Source organism: Fundulus heteroclitus, chromosome 19 (genome assembly GCF_011125445.2).
Source record: "Fundulus heteroclitus isolate FHET01 chromosome 19, MU-UCD_Fhet_4.1, whole genome shotgun sequence".
NCBI classification, from domain to species: Eukaryota; Metazoa; Chordata; class Actinopteri; order Cyprinodontiformes; family Fundulidae; genus Fundulus; species Fundulus heteroclitus.
In genome coordinates this window covers 132901-153747 of record NC_046379.1, presented here as the reverse complement: position 1 = coordinate 153747, position 20847 = coordinate 132901, and the positions used below count along the sequence as shown (strand labels likewise).

Below are 20847 nucleotides of genomic sequence, written 5' to 3'. Positions count from 1 at the left end.
ACTCACTGCCAACATTGAGCTGCAGTGATGATCAACGCTCAGACCCTCCCCTCTGTTCACTGTTGGCTTTTCTCTTCACGCTTCCAGTGTTTTCAGCTCGGTCCTCCAACTCTAGAGATTACATCAGCATCTCATCATGGTTCAGGTGACCAAGTCCTTCAACAACCCAGATATTCTGGTTCTGACCTGGAGCGGTTCTAGGAGGATGGACCTCCATGTGCTTAGAAACAGCAGCGCTCCACCTGCAGGTAGATCAGAACCTCCAGAACCGATAAAGCCTCCTGGACAGGTGAGGAAACGTCTTCAGGAGAACTGAGAGAAGGTCCTGGTTCCTCTGATTTAAGCCTGTTTGCTGTTACCATGACCTGGATAATTTGATCAGGCATGTTTATCTAGTGACCAAAATACATTTTTAGTTTTTGAATTTATGTTTTTACATAATTTATAGTTTCCTCTCATGCTTGGTTTAATTGGGTTCTCCAAATTGTCCACTGTGTCTCTGTGATAGACTGGAGACTAGTCCAGGGTGGATCTTGACTGAAAATGGATATTTGTCTTAAATGTTATGTGTTATTATCTAAAGTTGTCATTTTAAGGGATTCATCCCCTTGCCTTGTACGGTTACATGATGTGAATGAATTGTTTTCGAACAGGTCTGGAGCCAGAAGGTGTGTCACAGGAGAACAGCAATGTGGTTTCAGAAAAGGTGAAACTGCTGCTTGACCCCATGCCAACATAAACATGTCTGTGGCATGACAAAGAAGAGGGTGCAGCAGACAGGCTTCTGAAGAAATACCCGCAGACCTCTGAAGATAAACATTATGTGGAATGATAAAGGAGCTCGAGAAGGTGGAAGAATTCAGTTTGAAACGGTTCCAAGTTACACAAAGGATCAAAAACAAAAGAGACACTTAGCACAGGTAGACCTAAATTAGACTACAGAGCAAATTTCTTTTATTGGGCTTTTACACCAATAATACAAAACATATGTGAAATATTTTAGATAACAAAACCAAAAAAAAAAACAGGTAGTACGGTGCGTTTCACAGAGATAGAAAGATAAAAAAGCAAGTATTGTAGAGAATGGTCCAGTAAGGTTTGATAAGTAGAGATGTATTTAAAACAGGAAGGTTTATGACTAAAATAATATTGGTAGCTGTAAAGCAGTATTAATAAAGTTAGGTGGGCACATGGCAGGTCTGCAGTGACTGAATATGTTCAAAAAATTGTTGCCAGATCTTAAAATATAATAAATGTAATCTTATGATGCAGTGTAGAGCATCTCTAATTCAGATTTCTAATGATGGGGGAGGGGGGGGGGGTTCTGGCACTCTTCAAGAAAACAAGCTATTATCAGAACCACAGATCCAAACATTGAATACGGCTGAAAGTTGCTGATCCAGTTTTTCCTGAGAGGCCGTTGGTATTCCTGCTCGTCTCAGCAGGGAAACTTTTTAACGTTCCTTCTTACATCGCAGCACAATTAAGGGCCAGATGACTTCTTTTTTTTATTCACATGAATCTGTTTCAGGAGACCGTGTTGAAATCCTGTTCTCCAGAACAAAAAGCTGAGTTCCTCCTTGAATCCAACAATTTGTCAAATGAAACGCTGGTGGTGCTCGTCTTCACAACGCTTAACACATCTTTAGAAAACCTCGACTCTTTCTTTGGTTCCTTTGTGGCTGGTGCTGCGAAGGTCAGTGTTTCTTCTAGTCAGCCTCGCTTGCTTTCCTCCATAAATCCCTAAATCCTCCTCTGACAGGCGCTTTTTTTGCTTTGCAGAGAAACCTGACTGCTCTCAGCGTGGACGTGCGCGACCGTCTCCTGAATCTGACGCTAACAGCTCTTGTTCCCCAGTTTAACCTCCTGAATGATGAAGGAGTCCAGCGATGGTCCCAGGTTTACCTTCCTCTCCTCCTACCAAGCGCCAACTCACAAACCTTCCAGGTTATTCCAAGGAACATCACCTGCAGCTCCTACCAACACATGTGAGTTAAAATGCTGCTGGATTTCTGAGGTGAGGTCTGGCAGACTTTAGTAATGGAGAGTCTTTGTTCTTAGTGTCAAAGGGTTTGACAACATCATCAGTCAGCTCTCAGGAGAACAGACGCAGCTGGTCTTCAACTTTTCTCTGGACTATCTGACAGGACAGCTGTCCTCAGGTAAGCTCAGCATCATCACGCCTCAACACCCATGGCTCTGAAATCCCTCAGTCGCCGCTCTTCTTTTCTAAAATTCAAACTTTGGATCGTTTACCTGCAGGTCTCTCGTGTGTCGACGCTGGCAATGTCACTGATGACAGACGCTGGCTGGAGGTCAATTTTGGACAATTTCGCTTTCAAGCCTCATTTATGGATTTTCTGACCTTCAAAGTCAACTTTAAAGGAGTGAGTCTTTCATCCTGGTCCCCAAATAAACTTAGATTTTTGCTTCTTTCGGTAAAGATGTAGGCCAACAGGGAATGTACAGGATGAGGTAAAGAAAAAGGAACTATGCTACCATGAATTAACTTCAGGCCTTAAACTCATGAATGAACCCACGGTTGGGATCATCTGACATCATCTCTTGACATTGACAGAGGTGCGAGAGATTCCTTCTGCTTTCCTGCCACACTAACGTGTTCCAGATCATCACATAAATGTCAAACTCAAGCAAGATAATCTGAGTGGACACAACAATTACCCCCCAAACTTCACGACTGGTTGTTAAACCATCAAGTGTAAGGAGTGTTTCACTTCACTGTAGAGGAACATTGACCCGCTCTGCTTTGCTGAATTGTTTTAATCCAGGGTTTTCCAGCATGAAGGGCATGTTAAAGGTCATGGATCAGCATTTTAATCAGATCTAAGAATAGACTTCAATAAGCCACTCCAACCCCTTCATTTAGTTTCTTTTGAAGCCAATCAGAAGCGGACTTGTTGTCCTGCTACAGAACCTGATGTGAGCTCAGGACCCGTCTGATGGCCGAACCTTCTTCTTCAGGATCTTCTGCTACAGAGCAGAATTCATGGTTCCATCAGCTACAGCACGTAAATCAGGTTCTGAAGTATCAAAGCAGCCCAGACCATCACACCGCCACCACCATTGACTGCATGTCGGTTCTGGTTCTGAAAAGCTGTCCGTTTTACACCAGATTTAACGGGACCCACACCTTACAAAATGTCCAAAATGTCCAAAAGAATAGTCTTAAGGATCGTCAAAATTTTGTTTGTAAATGTGAGACAGGCCTTTGTGTTCTTTTGGGTCAGCAGTGGTTCTGGCTGTGGATCAGGAAAACGGACTAACCCGATGGGAGGATGACTTTGTCTGTCATCTGTTGTTGAGTGTCTTTAGATCAGGACATGATTGCTTGCTTTCTGAGACAATCAGGCCTGGGTGTGGACCCTGCTTTCCTAGAAAATGCAGTCATACACAAAGCTATATTTGGTTATCCTGTTCAGAAACGCATACTGGGTACGTTATACTGGGTAAAATCGTCCTTCCATCCTGAAAGTAGTAAATATATTATGTATTCACTAAAAGGAGTTTAAAAAGTCATTCTCTGTGGAAGCTGCAGGCCTGTAAAAATCCGGCCAATCTTTGCCTTTTGCCGTTCTGAAGGGATTTGTCAAAGTTCTGTTCCAGCTCTCATCCATAGACGTTATAAACTCTCCCCCCTCTGTCCCTCCAGTTCTGGGGGAACCTCCTTATCTACTGGTTGTCCCACATGCCATCATTCTGACGCGCTCACGTAACGCCAGTGTCTGTGCTCGTTCCTTCCTAGTTTCCGCTTGCTGGCTGCACATGGGCACTTCCAGTGTTTATGCATACCTCTCAACTTTTGACGACTGTTGAGAGTGAGATTGTTGACGGGGGGGGGGTGCTGTTGGTGTTGGTCGAATGAAGACGGTCCAACGGGGGGGGTGCTGTTCGATAAAAACGGTCCAACGGGGGGGGGGGGGGGGGGTGCTGTTCGATTCAAGACTGTCACTACTTTATACGGACTTTGCTTTCATGTTAAAGTTTGTAATAACACATGCCGACTTACCATTTAATTCGCACGCAACACGGACCGCACAAGTGTTTCACTTAGGATGAGGGAAACTTCTTTGCGCGGCGGCGGTCCTTGCAGCTGTGTTACCTCAACTACTGGACGTGCGGAAACCATTATACCGCAAATTGGTTCCGCCATGACGCGAGGCGTCCGTACGCGTGCGTTTCAAGAGTGAGATTTTCATTGTAAGATTGAGATTTTCAAAGTAATGCGTGTCAGCGTGTGCAATTGATGAAATGCGTGTGTCACACGGTCAATGCGTGAGAGTTGAGAGCTATGGTTTATGCATCCGGTTAGCTTAGCAGTTAGCTTAGCGGTTAGCCATTCATTGTAGAGCCGCTGCTCTCACCATAGACTTTGACCATAGCTGAGAGTCACAAGAAGCAAACCGCATTCATGTTTATGAGAAGAAGAGGAAGTCCTCAGTAGAAAGAAATAAGACCAGAGTAGATTTAGGAGAATTATTTTAATACAATCCCTCTGAAGAGCAGGTAAGACGGTTTTGTGCATGCAGAGTTATTCAAAAAGGGACTTGGGGAAACTGACAGGCCCTAGCTTTAATTCATGATATAAAAATTGGTCCAAATAGTTTTTGACTAAAAACCAGGCTGGTTTAAATAGATTTTCATTCCCTACATAAAATAAATCATTTTTTAAAATGTTTTCAGGCTATCTTTATCTGGTCGTAGAATTGTTTTGATGATGTGAAACATGTTAACGTGTCAGAAAAAGGCAAAAACAGAAGACATCTGTAGGGGAGTTCCTTTTTCACTGTTTCATCTCGTCTTGTCCCTTCAGGTGGAGGTTGCAGATCTTCTTTCCTTCACTCAGCTGAGCCAGCTCGCAGCAATCCCCTCACAGCTCAACGGGACGCAAGATGTGATGAAAATCATGACGTTCATCAACGCATCTGACTTCAGCCGTTTCTTTGACCTGCTTGAATTTGAAATTAAGGTAAAAATATTGGATAATTCCTGTTTTAGGGATATCTGACCTCTTTGTTTGAATGAGTGGGAACTTATTGAGAAAAATTTGTTCCAATATTATTGCAAGGAAAAAAAAACTTTTCAAAAATTAAAATTTGAAAAACTACCCAATTAAGAAAAAGTTTTGAAAGTAATTTACAATGTTTGCAAAATACGCCAAAGTTAAACAAATAAAGCATTATGAAATAATAATTTATTTTAACAAATAAGAGATCAATATACAAAGTGAATCCTTGTAAAATTATCATCTCATTTTTGTACAATATTTTACATTATTCTTTAAAAATGTGTATAACAATATAAAAATTTATTTCACATTATGTTTTTTCACAATAATAATAATAATGATTGTTGATGCATTTTTAGTTAATTCCATCCGTGTTTATTTCAAAAGGTAATTTTTAATGAAGTAATCTTTCATTTCATAATGACACTTTTCGGCAGATCACTTTGCCTGCCAATCAAAAGAAACAGGGCAGGGCGAGTTGTATGATTGGCTGATTCTTTACCCAGACCAAAGCAATTCAATATAGAGTTTCAAGTTTCAAGTAGGCGAAGCGATTCTGCTCAAAAGTGTCATTACGGGAAAAAAGATGACTTTAAAAAAATACATTTTGAAATAAATACTTTTGGAATTAAATAATAATGCCTCAATAATAATCTATATTATTGTGGGGAAAATGTTTGTGAAACTAATTTTTATGTTAGCATGCACATTTTTAAAGAAGAGTGAAAAAGTATTTCATAATAATGAGATGATAATTTTATATACATTAAATTATTTCACAATATCACTGTCACTTTGTATATTTGTCCCTTATTTATTGAAGTAAACAATCATTTCATAATGTTTTAGTTACATATTTTATGTTGAGCACTTTGGCGTTCCATAATTTTGCATTTTGATATTTTTCAGATTGTATTTTTTCCATTTTTTTAGACTAAGTTTTAGAGATTGCATTCTTTTTAAAATGCGTTTTAAAGATCTCTATACTTCAGGGGGCAGAGCTTCCTCTGAGGTGTGGATCAAAGATGCATTTCCATTGGTGTTCATGGACGCAACAGTGTTTCTATTGGTCAGGTTGGACATGAACTTAGGAAGCACTTCCTTTGGTTTGGTCCCCAAAAAAATTATTTTGAAAAAATGAAATTTGAAAAGAGAAAAATTAAACTAACAAAAATGTTTGTTAAACTTTTTTATACACATTATAAATTACTCTCAAAACCCTTTGTTTGATTAAGCAGTTCTATTTCTGAAAGGTGGTTTTATAACATTTTATCAAATAATTTTTTATGTATTGTGATTTTTACTTGCAACAATTTTGGAAATATATTTGTGTCCATATGATCTTAGATGGCAAACACGCTTTTTCTATAACATATCAACAGAAATGCTGATTTATAACTGAGGGCTCCACAACAAACCAAAGGTTTGATACTTGTATATAAAGTCTGTAATCTAACCCCAACCCAGCAGCAGGTCTTCTTCTAACCAATGTGTTTCATTGGTTAGATCTCAGACGTCCTCAGGACAGCGCCATGCTCTGCACCATTGTTTAGATGCCACCTTATTTAAGCCTTTAACCCTCTGATGCATGAAATATGAAATACTGAGTAAAATGTTTATGTGGTTCTATTCGTCTTAGGGCAGGAATAAACAAATATTAATTTATTTAAAAAAAAAAAATAGACTTTGTTCAGGAAGCTACAGAATTCCCCCCATAGTGGACAACATGTGCTTAAGCACACAATATAAAACATTATAAACTTAATGGAAGAATAGAAGAAACTGAGTTTTTCATAAATGCTTTGAAAAGTACAGAACGCTTTAATATTCTAAAGCTCTGTTTTTAGGCCTAAATATAAAAAACAGAAAGCGCTCAGGGCTTCATCGTCTTCATCATCCTCACCTCCTGTTTCTTTATTGTTCTCTGGTAGCCCCTCATCACCACTGGAGTTGGAGGGAATTTCCTTTTCCTAGTTTATCGTCTTTCCTCTTCTTTGCTGCACTCGTGGTCTACAAATGTGACAAAATAACCCAAACTACCCCTAAGTTGCACAAACCTTTATATTGTTTAAATCTAAGTTTTAGGTATACCCAGAATGAACTGAAATGTAATCACAATATTGCTAAAAAAAATATGATGCAACTACATGACTTATGATGGAAATGTATTTTATTTTTATTTTTAAGGCATGCCGTCCACTTTGTTGGACACAGTTCTGTGTAATTTCCTACTTATTTGAAATGAAAGTTAAAAAGCTAAAAGAATAATGTTGTTACTTAGACACTCCTGCATACCATCATATGTTTGACCTGTAGTGTACTCCTAGAATAGAAGAATTGACAGGATATGATATGGAGGGATGTGCTCCACCCCATGTCCAAAGAAAATACATTTTAGTCAGTCTCACCCAGGAAATAGTGTTCAGCATCAGGTTAGGATTAGAATAAAAGACTCAGTGACATCCTGCACATAAGGTCACGTCAGTACCGCCTGTGCTTTAAACAGTGAAGGGAATAAAAGGGTTTAGAACGGTCCCTGATGTGACATGCAGCCTCCAGGCGGATTTGAACTCACGCTAAATCACAGCAAAGGTGTCGAGTTTCATGTTCATTTCTTTTATCATAACTAGAGGAGGCCTGTGCCATTACAGTCACTCTGCCGCCCCTCACAGGGAGGTTCAGGCAAAACCTAAACATCATCAGACATATTAACAAAAACTGAGTCATTACAGCCGAGCAAGCTGTGAATGTTGGGCAACATTTTATTGATGAATTTCCTTTATTGGGGTTTTCATATAAACAATACCAGTTTGATTCTAAGGTTCCACCTTTACAACAGTTGATGTTTCCACACAGACTCGGTCCACCAACCACACTCAGGAGGTAAAGTCGGCCTTCCTGCAGGCAGTTTTTGACCGTGGAGGTCTGACGGCTGCTAGCGATGAAGAAGTGCTGCTGTGGCTGCGGGTCCGACTGAGGCCTCTTCTGGTCGACCTCTCTCCGGCTTTGGTGACCTCTTTGGCCAAACTGGGGGAAGGAAGGAGGTGTAACACCACTGAGGAGATGTGAGATTTCTATCCGGGTTTTAGAACCAAATGACAGCAGCTTTCTTTCCTAAAGGTTCATTTTTAATGTTTATCTTTTTATTTAGGATCAAACTGCTCAATTCTCTCCAGACGACCTTCAGCAGCAACACAAAAGCTGAGATCTTTGGGAATATTGTACGCTTCCTTCAAGGTTTGATATAGACGTAATGTTACAGCTACACCCAAAAATGATTCATACCCCGGCAGATTTAGGTCTCGGATTCTTCTCAATCAGCCGAGACATTTTTTCCTGATAAAACTAGTAAAAGCAGCTCTCTATTCTTTATATAAAACAGTGCTCTAGGACTATCAGCAGCTTTTAGTGCCCCTGCACTTCTCATGATTTATTTTTGGTGTAAAATCTAAACCAAAGTCAATGACGTGCATTACGATTAGATACTAGTGAATTCAAAATGCAGTCAAGCCGTTTTGATTTATCAAAGTAATAAAAACACAGCAGATCGCATCGAGATACTTTGCAGCAATCCCCCCTCTTGTGGGAATTTCTCCTCCTAATTGAGTGTCTGGACAACCGACTGTACTGTGTTGTTAACTTTGCAGCAATCCCTCATACTGAGCATGCATGAAGCGACAGTGGAGAGGAAAACTCCCCTTTAACAGGGAGGAGAACCTCCAGCAAAACCAGGCTCAGTAATTTTTTCATTTGAATGTATATTACAATGCTGATGACTAATATTATGGGAGAGTTGTGACCTAGTGGTTAGAGCAGCGCGCTTGCACTTAGAGAAGGATGCAAGTACCCGGTTCAATCCCCTGTGCCTGCACTCTGGGTCCCTGAGCAAGACCTTTAACCCCTGATTGCTCCCCAGGCGCCGCACATGGCAGCCCACTGCTCCCCGAGGGGATGGGTTAAGATGTAGAAGTGAATTTCTCCACTGTGAGATCAATAAAGTTATATTATTATTATTATTATTATTATTATTATTATTATTATTATTATTATTATTATTATTATTAATTATTATAAAGGTAGAGTGAATGAAGTCTGTAATGAGAGGAGAAAAAAAGAATGTTAGATGTTACAGAAGTCAGAGGAGAACAGGTGAAGGGAAGTAAATTAGCTGGTTTTGTAACATTTGTAAGTAGGGAGAAAAGAGCCTTAGAGTTACCTTTATTTGAACTGATTAAGCTGGAGTAATATGTGGATTTGGCTTTAGAGATGCTGTCTTTGTATTAAAAATATGAGTTGAATACATGTCTTCGCTCACAGTGACACCAGTTGTCTTGTAGTCTTTCAAGTTGACGTCCTTTTGCTTTCAATTGTCTAAGAGTGGCAGTAAACCAAGGTGAAGTATGAGCAAATGAAGCAGATCTGGTTCTGAGTGGAGCGAGGTGGTTTTAAAGGTGATGAAGGCCGTTGTTGTAGTGCGAGAGTAAATCGTCTGGGGTAGAAAACCTGTCAGCACTGGGAAGGCGACTGATGTAAGATTAGTTGTTCTAGTGAATGTCCTTAATTTTGTGAAACGTTATATTATGTGGAGAGTTACATTTGGAAAGGGAGAGACTGACACTGAATGATAAAAATGATAAAAGCACATGATCTGAAGGAGGGAGAGAATCTGCTTTACAGTCAGGTGCAACACCTGAACAACAACTTAAGTCCAAAAATGTCCTTTAACATGCATAGAATGATGGATGTATTGCTAGAGTCCAAAGCTGAAGATGAATTAAAGTCTTTGGCGATAATATAGTTGTAATTATCCATAAGAGTGTTAAAATCCCTAAAAACATTATGCTTGGTGAGAATGCACTTAGCTGTAACTGGAAGGTTGAAAAGTAATAAAATACTTATATCCGCAATATAGATTGTGATATATAGTAATATTTAATTATTGTTCACCCCAAGTCTAAACTAGTTAAAACGCCGTCTCTGGCATTCCATTGAAGTATGTAGTGCTAAAAACATCCACCAGATGGCGCTGTGATCATAAATGATCCGTCTCTAGCATGAACCAGAATATCAAGCTCGGCATCGTGACCATAGACATATATATATCTTTATATATGTCTATGATCATGACTGTTTCTGAGTAAACTTTGAGATAAAGACTTTTTGACATATTCTGCGGATAGAGGCCTTATTAAACAAAGTAATTACCTATGATGCAGCACAAATACTTAAATTATGTGTCTAATAATTTTATACATGGCCACACAATGGTATTGGGAGCAAATTGAATCTAATGTAATTTAAATTATTAACTTGGTTATAAACCAGCTAGCGTTTCTGTCAATATTTTGAAATGTAAAGATTATGTAATAAAAAATCTTTGACTTTAGTCACCTAAGAAAACAGAAAATGCAAAGCAACACTTTCTCCATGGCGTTCCTGGTGGTGCAGTTAAAGGCTGAAGTGGTTCATCAGACTAAACCCATTTGTTTTGGGTTCATAGTTTGCTTTGAGAAATAAACGTAAAATAATATATTTTTTCCTCATATTGGTCTGATCGTGCGTTTATTTACTGCCCAGATGTGTCCTGATGTGATACTGAGATACACGTTTATCTGTAAAACAGGACCAACGCCGCTGAAATGCTACAGCGGTGGAAGCTTCTACCTCTTCCTGAAGAACACCTTCCTCAGCTTCGGCTTTCCAGATGTGTCGACGCTCATTTCTCTCCTGCCGCCGACACGCAAGTCAGAGGTGAAGGAAATCCTACAAACGTCCAACTGGCAGATTTAACCGAAGCGGAGCCACTTCCTGTCTGTAGCCACAGCTGCTGTTCTGTTCATCTCTGGCATGGTTTCTGCTCCTCTTCAGCTTCTCAACAGCTTCAACGCCTCCGAGCTGAGCCAGTTCCTCAGTGGACCTGGAGCCATCGGTAACGGCTCAGATGTCTGTGCCCTCTTCAGCCTCTACAACCACACCGCAGCCTTCCTGGAAACGGTACGCCGCCACCATCCTCCCTGACAGGAGCTTGTGTTTGAGGAGTTGTGACCGCATGGTGCTGACTCCTGCAGGAGGACGTCCCAGATGATGTGAGGAGGGCCATCCTCCCCTGTGTGTGGCCCTTGGCTCTGAGCAGCAGCAGCAGATCTGAGGTGAATTTCTGGTTTGACCTACGGTTGAAGAACTATCTGAGGTTCCTCACCCCCGACCTCATCAGCGCCACGGCAGTGCAGAACGCCTCGTGTTTAGCTTTTGAGAAACTGTAAGTCTGCGCGTCCGTCAGTCAGGAAATGGACGAGGAAGCGAGTGAAACTGAGCTCCTGTTGTTTGCTGTTCCTCAGGGTGTCTGTCATGGGAAATAACTTCACCTACAACAGCTCTGAGTTTGGCCGGGAAGACGTGTACAGCAGCATCAGGAGCTACCTGAGCGCTGGTGAGGTTCCTGTGCAACCAAACCTGCAGGTGTAACGACGCTGAATACTCTGCGTTCACACTGAGTCAGAATTTCTGTTTCTCCTTAGGTTCTGGAGTCAGATGCTACGATCCCAGAGACCCAGAGCTGAACTCTACCTCCTGGTTCTTCAACTACATCGGCAGCTTTATCACATTTATCACCCTGGACGATCTCACCAGCTTTGTCAACACCACTCAGGTATTTAGATCTAAGCTTTATTTATTTAGGATAGCAGTGTGGTCTAAGCTTTAATAAACCTAGAAACCATTTCTGGAAGATAAATGTAGGAATGATATTAGATGTATAAATGAGTGCGTAGAATAGATAAGCATCAGTAATCAGTTAACCTGCTGAAGTTTGAATACTTTAGGAATCTCTAACATGTGATGTTCTTCCTATTTTCTTTGTAGATTGAAGTTTTTCTGGAGGATCAATTTAATCTGGACCTTTTCAGCAACGTGGCAATCCCGTCTAACGTGACCAGCTTCTACATTAAGCAGGTCTTTACCTTCAACCCAACCTTCAGCCCGCTCAGGTGAGTACTCCACCTGTTGGAACACACCTGTACATCCAGCCAAGATAAATATTTTCACACACTCCATCTGTACGTTGTCTGCTTCTCATTTAGGTTTCCAGGCATTTTCCTGTGCTCCTCCGACGTCCCAAGCACATCGTATTCTTCTCTGGATGAAAATAATACCGTTATCATTTTGGACCGGCTCGGCTTGTTCTGCAATGGAACCAACAACCCTGAGGTACCAGTTTTCCCCTTGAGACTATACTAAAAGGTTCTGTTCAGTCAGTATGGAGAGATGATAAGGAAACGCTGAGGGAACATGTTAACAGTATGTTCAGTATGTTCAAATAGTTAATATTTGGTAATATTTTATTTGCATTTATCATTAAAAGCCTGGCAGGTGAAGCTGCAGCTGTCTGTAATATTTGCTTTGGTATCTGCTTACCTTCTTATTCTCCGCTGTTTACTTTAGTTCAATGAAATAAAATCTTCTGCTTGATTGTTGAGCCATCTTGTCTCCAGTTTGACTCTTTAAGTTTATGGTTAATCTCCTGCAACAGATCGCTGCGACTCTGGCCTCAAACATCAAGACTTTAACCCTGGAGATATTCAGAGCGCTGGGGAAGGCCTCCTCAGGCCTGTCCATCAGTCAGATCACCTCGGTGTCCCCGTCAGTCTTGCTTTCTGCGCTGTCCACCCTGAGCTCAGTGACGGACTGGGCCCAGGACCAAGCCCGCACCATCATTGAAAGACTGCTCATCTCAGACTTTAAGGTGAAATTGTTGCCACACATTTATTTCCTACCTGAATAAAACATTTGGGTGTTACTGAAGGTTTTATTTGTGCGTCAGATCGACTCTGCGGCTGCCCTGAAGTCCCTCGGGTCCATCGTTACCGGGCTTGCTTCAGAGTTTCTTGACAAAATAGACCCCGCTGATCTGTTCAGCATCGCCACGAGCTCTGACTTTATCTCCAACATACTGTCAGCCCCCAAGATCCTCCAGCTAACCTTCGTCAATAAGGTACAAAATCCACCAGACCTGCAGGACAATCTGTCCCGCCTGTGTGGGGCAAATTGAATGATTTCAGGATAAAAGACACTGAGGTATTAAAGGTTTCTCTGTTTTAAACTCAGCTGTTAGTGATGTTATTCCTTAAACTAAGCATGAGGGAAACTTCAAACGTTTTACTGATTAAAGATTTGGATGTAATTTTACTTTATTAAGAGTCACAACATCAGCACGAGACAATAAATCAAAATAAAATAACTATATGATGAGTTTAATTTCAATTCAGTACTAGATGCGGATTTGTAGCCTAGAAGGTGAGAGGACTGATTCCTGACTGAATTCATTGAGCAAACTGCAAGGTTGATAGAAATCACTCTAGACTACAGTTTGGAAACAAGATCAGGAGAAAAAGTCTTATTGTTATACTTGACTATTTGATGAGTCAGTTGTCCATTTTTCCTTTAATCATCAGGTATTTGGTTCTCCTTGCTTAGACTCTGCTTTCTTCAGACCTCCCTCTAGTGGCTGGAATGCAGCATGGCTTTTAAACGACATGCAAGCTGCTGTTTTTTTTTACTTTTGAATTGAAACCATGACTCTGATCAAGCAGCAAAAACACCAGAAAATCCCCAGAATACACTAGTTTCCAGGAGATGTGGACAAAAACTTAAAGGTATATAGCCACGGGATCCAATTATTAAAAAAAGGCCAAAAACCGTTTGATCATGATAAAATATGGTTATATACACTAAGCCTCCATCTTGATAGTTTTTTTTTTTTTTTGATAGTCCTCCTTGAGCCAAAAGATAATTTGCTCTCGGGCACGATTAGCAGATATAAACAGACGTGGCGCCATCTAGTGACAGTACTGCAGAACTATCATAATGCTGGTTTGCTTAATTAATAAACAATATAAATAATGGCGGACTGAGCCTGGCCCTCTGCAAAGCCTCACAGTAAAGCAGCAGCTCACCGTGATTGAAGGCCAACGTTAATTAATTAAATAAACCGATCTACAGCAACTCTAAGAGCTTCATATCAGAACGTTTACTGACATCAGTCAACTCTGCGTCACATCTGAGCCTCGGCACGTTTAGCTTCAGTGAACACCAACGTTCAGACTGGATTACCAAAGACATTCCAGGCTTTTTATTCATAAGATAACTGGATCTTGGACCTTCCTTCATTGTTTCGCTGGGAGATGCTAATAGCCGTTAAATAAACACGAAAGCCTTTATTTACTAATACATTGAGCATAAAACACAAAAATAACAATTAATACGCTGCAGGATGTAATAATCTCTCATAAAACCAGAGTGAGCTGCTGACGTATAAATGAAAAGACGTGGCTATGCACCTTTAAGCTTGGCTCCAAACCTTTAAACTGCATTAGCCGCGCTAAAAACGTTACTATGTAGGGTTTTAAAATCCTTTTGTATTTGTGATTTGACTCTTTTGCGAATAAATATATGACACTAACAATAATGTGTTAATCAATGCTGCAGATCATTTCTCTGTTCAAAGACCCGCTCACGCTGCTCCTCAGTGTCCCCAATCGTTTGGCTTCAGCGATTCCTCCTTCCCTGCTGGCTTTGCCTGAGGGCAGTGTGGACATCAAAATCATCAATGCAATGTTGTGGACGCCGGATCAGGTCAGAATAAGTGACAATCAGAGGTTAAAAAAACTAAAATAGTTTTCTATTTTAACCTCAAGTTTCAGATGTGAGTTTTGGACTAAATGCTTCCGTTTCTGGCTCTTTCAGGCTGTCTTAGTTTTTAAGAATCTGGCTGCAACAGTTTTTGAGGCTGACCTGTAAGTCTGCAGCTCATGCATCAATATTGTGGCGGTTTTAATTTTTCTCTATTCATTAACGATTGGTTTATTAATTACTGAGGATCTGTTGCAATCTTTTCCGTGAACAGGCTTTCGCCGTTTGTGCTGCAAGGCTTTACGTGCACATCGGTGCAGAAAATGACTCCAGACAAGGTTACCGGGTTGATCCGTGCCGTCAGGCCGAGGCTCGGCCTTCCTAAGGTGGTGCTGAAAGAGTCACAGGTAAAACCTCAACATAGTTTTCAGTCCATTCAGGTGACATGAGCGTGCAACGTGAATATCAGCTCCATCTTCTTACCCACAGCTGACTTGCATGTACAACCTGGTCCGCAACTCCCTGACTGAAAACTTTCTAGACTATCCTTCAGACATGCTTCTCTTCTTTGAGTAAGTGACTTTATGATAATTTTGCTTCGTGCACATTGTGATATGATGCAAACATTTGCTCTGCTCATCTTCTAGGACTCAGAACATCCAGAAGGATCGTTGCAGGTCATACTTTTCTGCACTGGGTGCGGCCGACTTTTCCGTGGCCTCTGGCATTTTGAGGAAAGGTCCACAGCTGTTCACTGAAGCCACAACCTGCCTGGTGGGGATCACTTCAATGAAGCAAGGGTTTAGTTAGCTGTGTTTTTACGCAGCAAAGAAATGCGCAGGTGTATACAAGGTTTATATGGAGCTTTAAAGCAAGCAGAGAAGTTTTACATTCCGTTCTTTACTCCCATATTTTCAGGGTCTAACCGGCTTGAGCCTGAGCAGAGATGCTGTGGAGGTCCTGGGGAACATGGTCTGCACCCTGGACAGATCTTACATAGAGAACTCGGATCCTTTCATTCTGGAAAAGCTCAAAGCCTGCAAAGATCTCTCTGACGGCCAAGTTGCAGCAGTCGAGACTCTGCTGCTCTCTGGGGAAACAGTATACGGGTACCAGACCAAATTACCACAGAAATGAGCACTAACATCACCTTTTCACTAATATTGTAGACTGTCTGAAGTCCCTCGAATAGTAAAAACATTCAGAGTTAAATTCAGATTAGCGGTGAGCAGGATATTCACGTCCAGCCAGAAAACCCGGGTTCAGGTACCAGTTGGTGAGATTATTTAGGTTACCTGAGCTGGATAACGACTCTCACCATGAAACCCAACTGGCCAACAAGCTCAGCATTCAGCAGGACAACCAGCGCTCTGGGAGGTCCACATGGAGACATGTTCACTAAAAAGAGCAAAAAGCACCAAATCTGCATTGTTTAATTAGGCTTTTTTTATGGTTTTTACCTTTTTCTGCTGTTGCACAAAGCTGCGTCTCCATGGAAACCCTAAAAGAGAGGAAATTGTGTGTTTTCAGAAACTCCATGTCCTGGAGCGAGCAAACTCTGGAGAGCCTCGGGACGCTTCCTCTACATCTGAGCAGAAACGTCTGGGGCCGGTTCCAGACTGTACGCACTTTTATCTCCTTCACATTTCTGAAGACAAGTGAAAATCAACAGTTTTAAGAGTAAATAATGACCTTTTTCCTGACTTTGCAGACAGCTAAGAGGAACTTTCTCAAGACCTTCATGCCCAACCTGAGAAAACTAAAAACACAGAAGATTAAGCTGAAGAACCTGTTCAGACAGATCATCCCCATCGTGGCTAAAAGAGCAGCAGGTGAAAATATCCTCTGATGAAACTGGAGAGTCTATTAAAAATGTTACTAAAAACAGGAGCTGGAGCTTCAGGTGATAAAAACCACAATCGTACAAATTCTCCATCATTGACTGAAGCTCAGCGTTTAGCTGAAAAATAGATATTTTGTGTTGTTTTCTGCAGGAGAAAAAGGAAAGTCCAAAGCTTTGTAGTGTGACCTTTGACCGCGCTCTCACCAGCTCTCTAATTCTTCCCAGGATGCACCGAGGGCAACATCAGCCAGGTGATAATCAGCGACCCGGCCTTCCCCTTTGGCTACGATGAGACGCAATTTGATCTCTGCCTGGATATTCCTGTTCTGAGAGATAACCTCAACACCATCTGCCAGAAGGTGGACGACGACGAATTCCAGAAGGTCATTTTGAAGAAGCTCAGCCTGGTAGGTCCAGATGTTTGACTGAAGGTTAAAATGTAGGGCAGCACCGTTGACAGACAGCAGAAATGTAGGTGGATGTTTTAAGTTGGAAACCTAGAAATGCTGACTTTGCAGAAGTCACTACCCCTTCTCTGTTCATCCAGGCGTATCCATCAGGCGTTCCTGATCAGGCCGTCCAGATGCTCGGTTCAGTGTCTCGTGTTGCAACGCTAGAGGACATCTCCAAGTGGAGCATCACCAAAGTTGACACGCTGTCAGCTCTTTTTAGCGCTGACGATGGAAGCTGGGAGACAGAAAAGGTTCTATTACGAGGATCTGGGTGATTTGAGAATGTTTGGGCATATTTCTCTATGTGTTCACATCTTCTTTTGATGTTTTGCAGAGCAAAGAAATCATTGAACAGTATCTGAGGACTTCGGGGAACTCGCTGGGCCCCACTGAGCTGACAATCATCGGCTCCAACCTGTGCTCGTTAAATGCCAGCAGGCTGAAGACCATATCTCCTCTCAGTATCCTGTTAGTGTTGGTCTCAGGCTCAGCTACACGGTGAAGGAGCTGCTGCACCAATCACAGCCTGTCACTCTTCTCTCTTATGCTGTCAGGACTGCCCAGCCTGCTAATGTGGCTTCATGCTCCACCGAGCAGAAGACGGTTCTGTACGAGACCAGCTCTAATGCCTTCTTGGTATATCGGCCCAGTTTCATCGACTATTACAACTTGATGAAGCCCTATCTGGGTACAGACGGCACACTAAGCATCCTTTAGAGAACCTTGCAAAAGTATTCACCCACTTTGGCTTTTAACCTCCTTTGATGCATTTCAGACGGTAATTTAAATGCTTTTGATCTTATTTTATGTGAAGGATCTGCAGAAAATAGTCAAAAGTTTGTCAAGTGAAATGGAAAATATAAAAAATAAACAGAAAATTAGTCTGAATATGACTCCGCCCCCTTCGCTATGAAAGTTCTGCTTCAACCAATTACCTTCAGAAGTCCCATAAATAGTGAGGTGAAGTCCACCTGTGTGCAGCGTTGCTGAAAGGCTCCAGAGGAGCAGCAGCACCAAGCAGGAGGCTGAAACCCCATCAAGACCAAGGAGCTCCAGACATGTGAGGGTGGGGTAAAAAAAAATCCTGATCTCTGATGTTCCTCTGCAGAACCATCAGGTCCATCTTCTGCACATTCAAAGCACCTGGTACCACAACACCTGCCAAGATAGGGCCGCCACCAGAACTCCCAGGCGGGGCCAGGAGGGCCTTAATCAGAGGCAGCAGAGACCAAAGGCCCCCTGCAGAGGTCCACAGCAGAGATGGAGGTTCTGTGAGGACCAGAATCAGCCCTACGCTCCATAGAGCCGGGCTTCATGGAGGAGAGGCCAGAAAAAAGGCAGGATTTGAGTTTGCCAAAAGGCACATGGGCAGCACCCCAGAGTCTGGAGGAAGGACTGGTCTGGTCCAAACCCAAACATCCCCCCCCCCCCCCCCAGAACTCCGTCCCCACAGTGGAACATGGTGGTGGCAGCATCATGCTGGGGGAGGAAAGAGTAAATTCATTTATCTCAGACAATCCAGTGAAATTATAAGTTTAACAAACATTATGTGTAATTTATGATATTAATAAGTCCGAGTCGAGGGAAAGATGAATGCTGCTAAGTCCAGGGATGTTCTGGAGCAGAACCGCTGTCGGTCTGCTTGTCTTCTGAGACTGGGTCAGAGGTTCTCCTTCCAACAGGACAACAAAGTGCTAAACTATGTTAGAACGGCCTAGTCAAAGTCCAGGGAGAATCTGTGGCCAGACGTGAAGGTCTCTGTTCAGCAGAGAGAAGCGTCCAGCATGGAGGAGCTGCAGTGGTTCAGCCTCCAGAAACGGCAGAACCTCCAGAGTCCAGATGTTCCGAGATCATGGAGACGACCCAGAGACAGGCTACACAGGACTGGCTGTAGGGGGGTGAATACTTATTCACACTGAAGTTTTCTGGTATTTTTTCTATTGGTTGTTTGCTTCCTAATAAGAAAAATCCATCTTCAGAGATTTAGACATGATCTGTAGATGAAAACGGTGCGAACTCTCAAACAACCGTTTTAGTTCCTGGTTGGACGGCAAGGAAACAAAAAAGAGGGGCGAGGGGCATGAATACTTTTGCAAGGGATTTTATATTGTTTCTTTGTCAAACCAAGAACGTTTTCCTGATTTTCCCTCCTCTGCCAGGTGGGGCTCCCCTGGGTGACGTGGTATTCTTGTCCACCCAGAACATCAACATGGACGTGGATGTCTTCAGGAGTCTGCAGCTCGATGTGATCAGAGTAAGGAGAGCTTATCTGGGCTTAACCGGGTCACAGGTAGAATGTGTAACCCATGCATTGCCACTACCGTCCTGGCCCTGGGGGTGATTACTTTTTGATAGTTAAGATGGCAGGCGGTAGTGTTTAGAGCCAGAAAGAACCCATTGAGTGAGTTTCTTTACCTGTGGTATGAATGAAAGAATCTAGAAACAGATTTTTCTTCCTGTTTTCTCTTCTGTCCCAGAATCTGACGGTGAGAAACGTGCAGCTTCTCATGGGCGACCAGCTGCGAGACCTGAAGCTGTTTGAGAATGACACCGTGGTTCGGACCTGGGCCAACCTGCAGTTTCAGTCCGACCTGGACACTCTGGGTATTGGGCTGATCAGCAACCGGACCGAGCCGACCACTGTAGCTCCGATCCAGGGTAAAGTTACCGGGCCGAATCAAGAAGACGTGAAGGATGTGTGACCCATGCGGTTCCTCCTGAATGTTTTCTGCCTGTTTACTTGCAGCTACCACAGCGGCGGCAGCGTTTCCACAGCCGAGCGTTTTCCTGGCTGCTCTGCTGCCGGCGGTGCTGCTGCAGCGGCGGGCCTGAAGCAACACCTGCAGCTTTCCTCTGAGGCAAAGACTGCAGAACATCCTGCATGAGTCTCTGTGGTTAAACTCTGATCCTGTTCTGAATAAAGCAGCTGCTCACGGGTGTTATAGGGTTAAGGATCTGGGATAATAAACTCTCTGTAGGTTAAAAGAAAACTATTTTACAGACAGTAATATAATCTGAAATAATCTGGTATAAATTAAGATCTAATCCAAAATTATTTAAGACTTTGTTTTCTTCAGAAGCCGAGAGCGGCCAAAACTAAACGCTATAAAAGTTATTAGGGTGTTTTTTGTATTTCCTTATTTTTCCTTCAACAAAAGACAAAAAGTTTGATCTCATGTTAGCAGAATAATTTATTATAGTGTTTTAATAATCATATATAAATGGGTGGAACAGGATATTTTGGTTTTATATCAGTTCTTATTGTCTCCCAGTCCGTGCTTCTGCAAACTTTGTGTTGGTGCAGGTGGTGCATTCAAGTACCCTCAGAAAATGTAATCCTATTGAACAAGCTCTAAAACATTCATTATCCACCGCTGTCTTGCTAAATAACCCTTTAATGTGGAATTGTGAAGTTCCTTTACGCTGTATAAATTTGAATAAACTCTTAAATCTAACCGAACATCAGCCTCTTTCATACTGACGGGTCTAAATGATCAGTAGTAACATTAGTAGGAGTCCTCTTCACCGCAGTGTTTGTCAGATTAGACGCTGTTTCCACCTCCCAGAAACATATTAAAGGTCGTTAACAGGTTCATCCTGTGGCTGATTGGTGCCGGGGTGCCGGTGCCATTTCCTGCAACATCTCATCATGTGGGTGGGAGTCCTTCAACAGGGAGGGATGAGAATTAATTTCTTTGTGTGCTCCTAATGTCTCATAAATCAAAATGCCTGGACCACGGAGAGTGAGCACACACTGGTTCAAGGAATTCCTGAGCCTCTGAAATCAATCAGATGTTTGTTTCTGCCATAAATTCTAATTCCTCCATCCATCCACACCTCACCAGGGAGGCGTCCAGGAGGCATCCTGACCAGATGCCCGAGCCACCTCAACTGGCTCC

At 42.2% G+C, this 20847-nt stretch overlaps 1 protein-coding gene across 1 annotated transcript; it reads left to right on the top strand.

Moving 5' to 3' along the window:
* Window positions 1-1516: 1516 nt before the first annotated feature.
* Window positions 1517-20408, top strand: LOC105939733. Its single transcript, XM_036150920.1, has 31 exons — window positions 1517-1696; window positions 1783-1988; window positions 2062-2162; window positions 2263-2387; window positions 4832-4987; window positions 7883-8091; window positions 8178-8263; window positions 10650-10777; window positions 10895-11020; window positions 11095-11285; window positions 11365-11456; window positions 11545-11675; window positions 11888-12012; window positions 12106-12232; window positions 12555-12767; window positions 12846-13016; window positions 14510-14656; window positions 14768-14817; window positions 14928-15060; window positions 15143-15225; window positions 15301-15427; window positions 15572-15762; window positions 16184-16274; window positions 16365-16485; window positions 16722-16903; window positions 17044-17199; window positions 17283-17416; window positions 17503-17636; window positions 19108-19202; window positions 19426-19606; window positions 19695-20408. Exons 1-31 carry the CDS (start codon window positions 1517-1519, stop codon window positions 19778-19780), a joined length of 4278 nt encoding a protein of 1425 aa, XP_036006813.1. The 3' UTR covers window positions 19781-20408.
* Window positions 20409-20847: the final 439 nt, after the last annotated feature.

Excerpts from the sequence above, each read along its gene's own strand:
- LOC105939733 (XM_036150920.1), top strand. The coding sequence starts at position 1,517 with ATGAATCTGTTTCAGGAGACCGTGTTGAAATCCTGTTCTCCAGAACAA. Across the intron at positions 14,657-14,767 it reads TGTTGTGGACGCCGGATCAG|GCTGTCTTAGTTTTTAAGAA; the intron begins GTCAGAATAAGT and ends TGGCTCTTTCAG. Across the intron at positions 16,904-17,043 it reads TTTTGAAGAAGCTCAGCCTG|GCGTATCCATCAGGCGTTCC; the intron begins GTAGGTCCAGAT and ends CTGTTCATCCAG.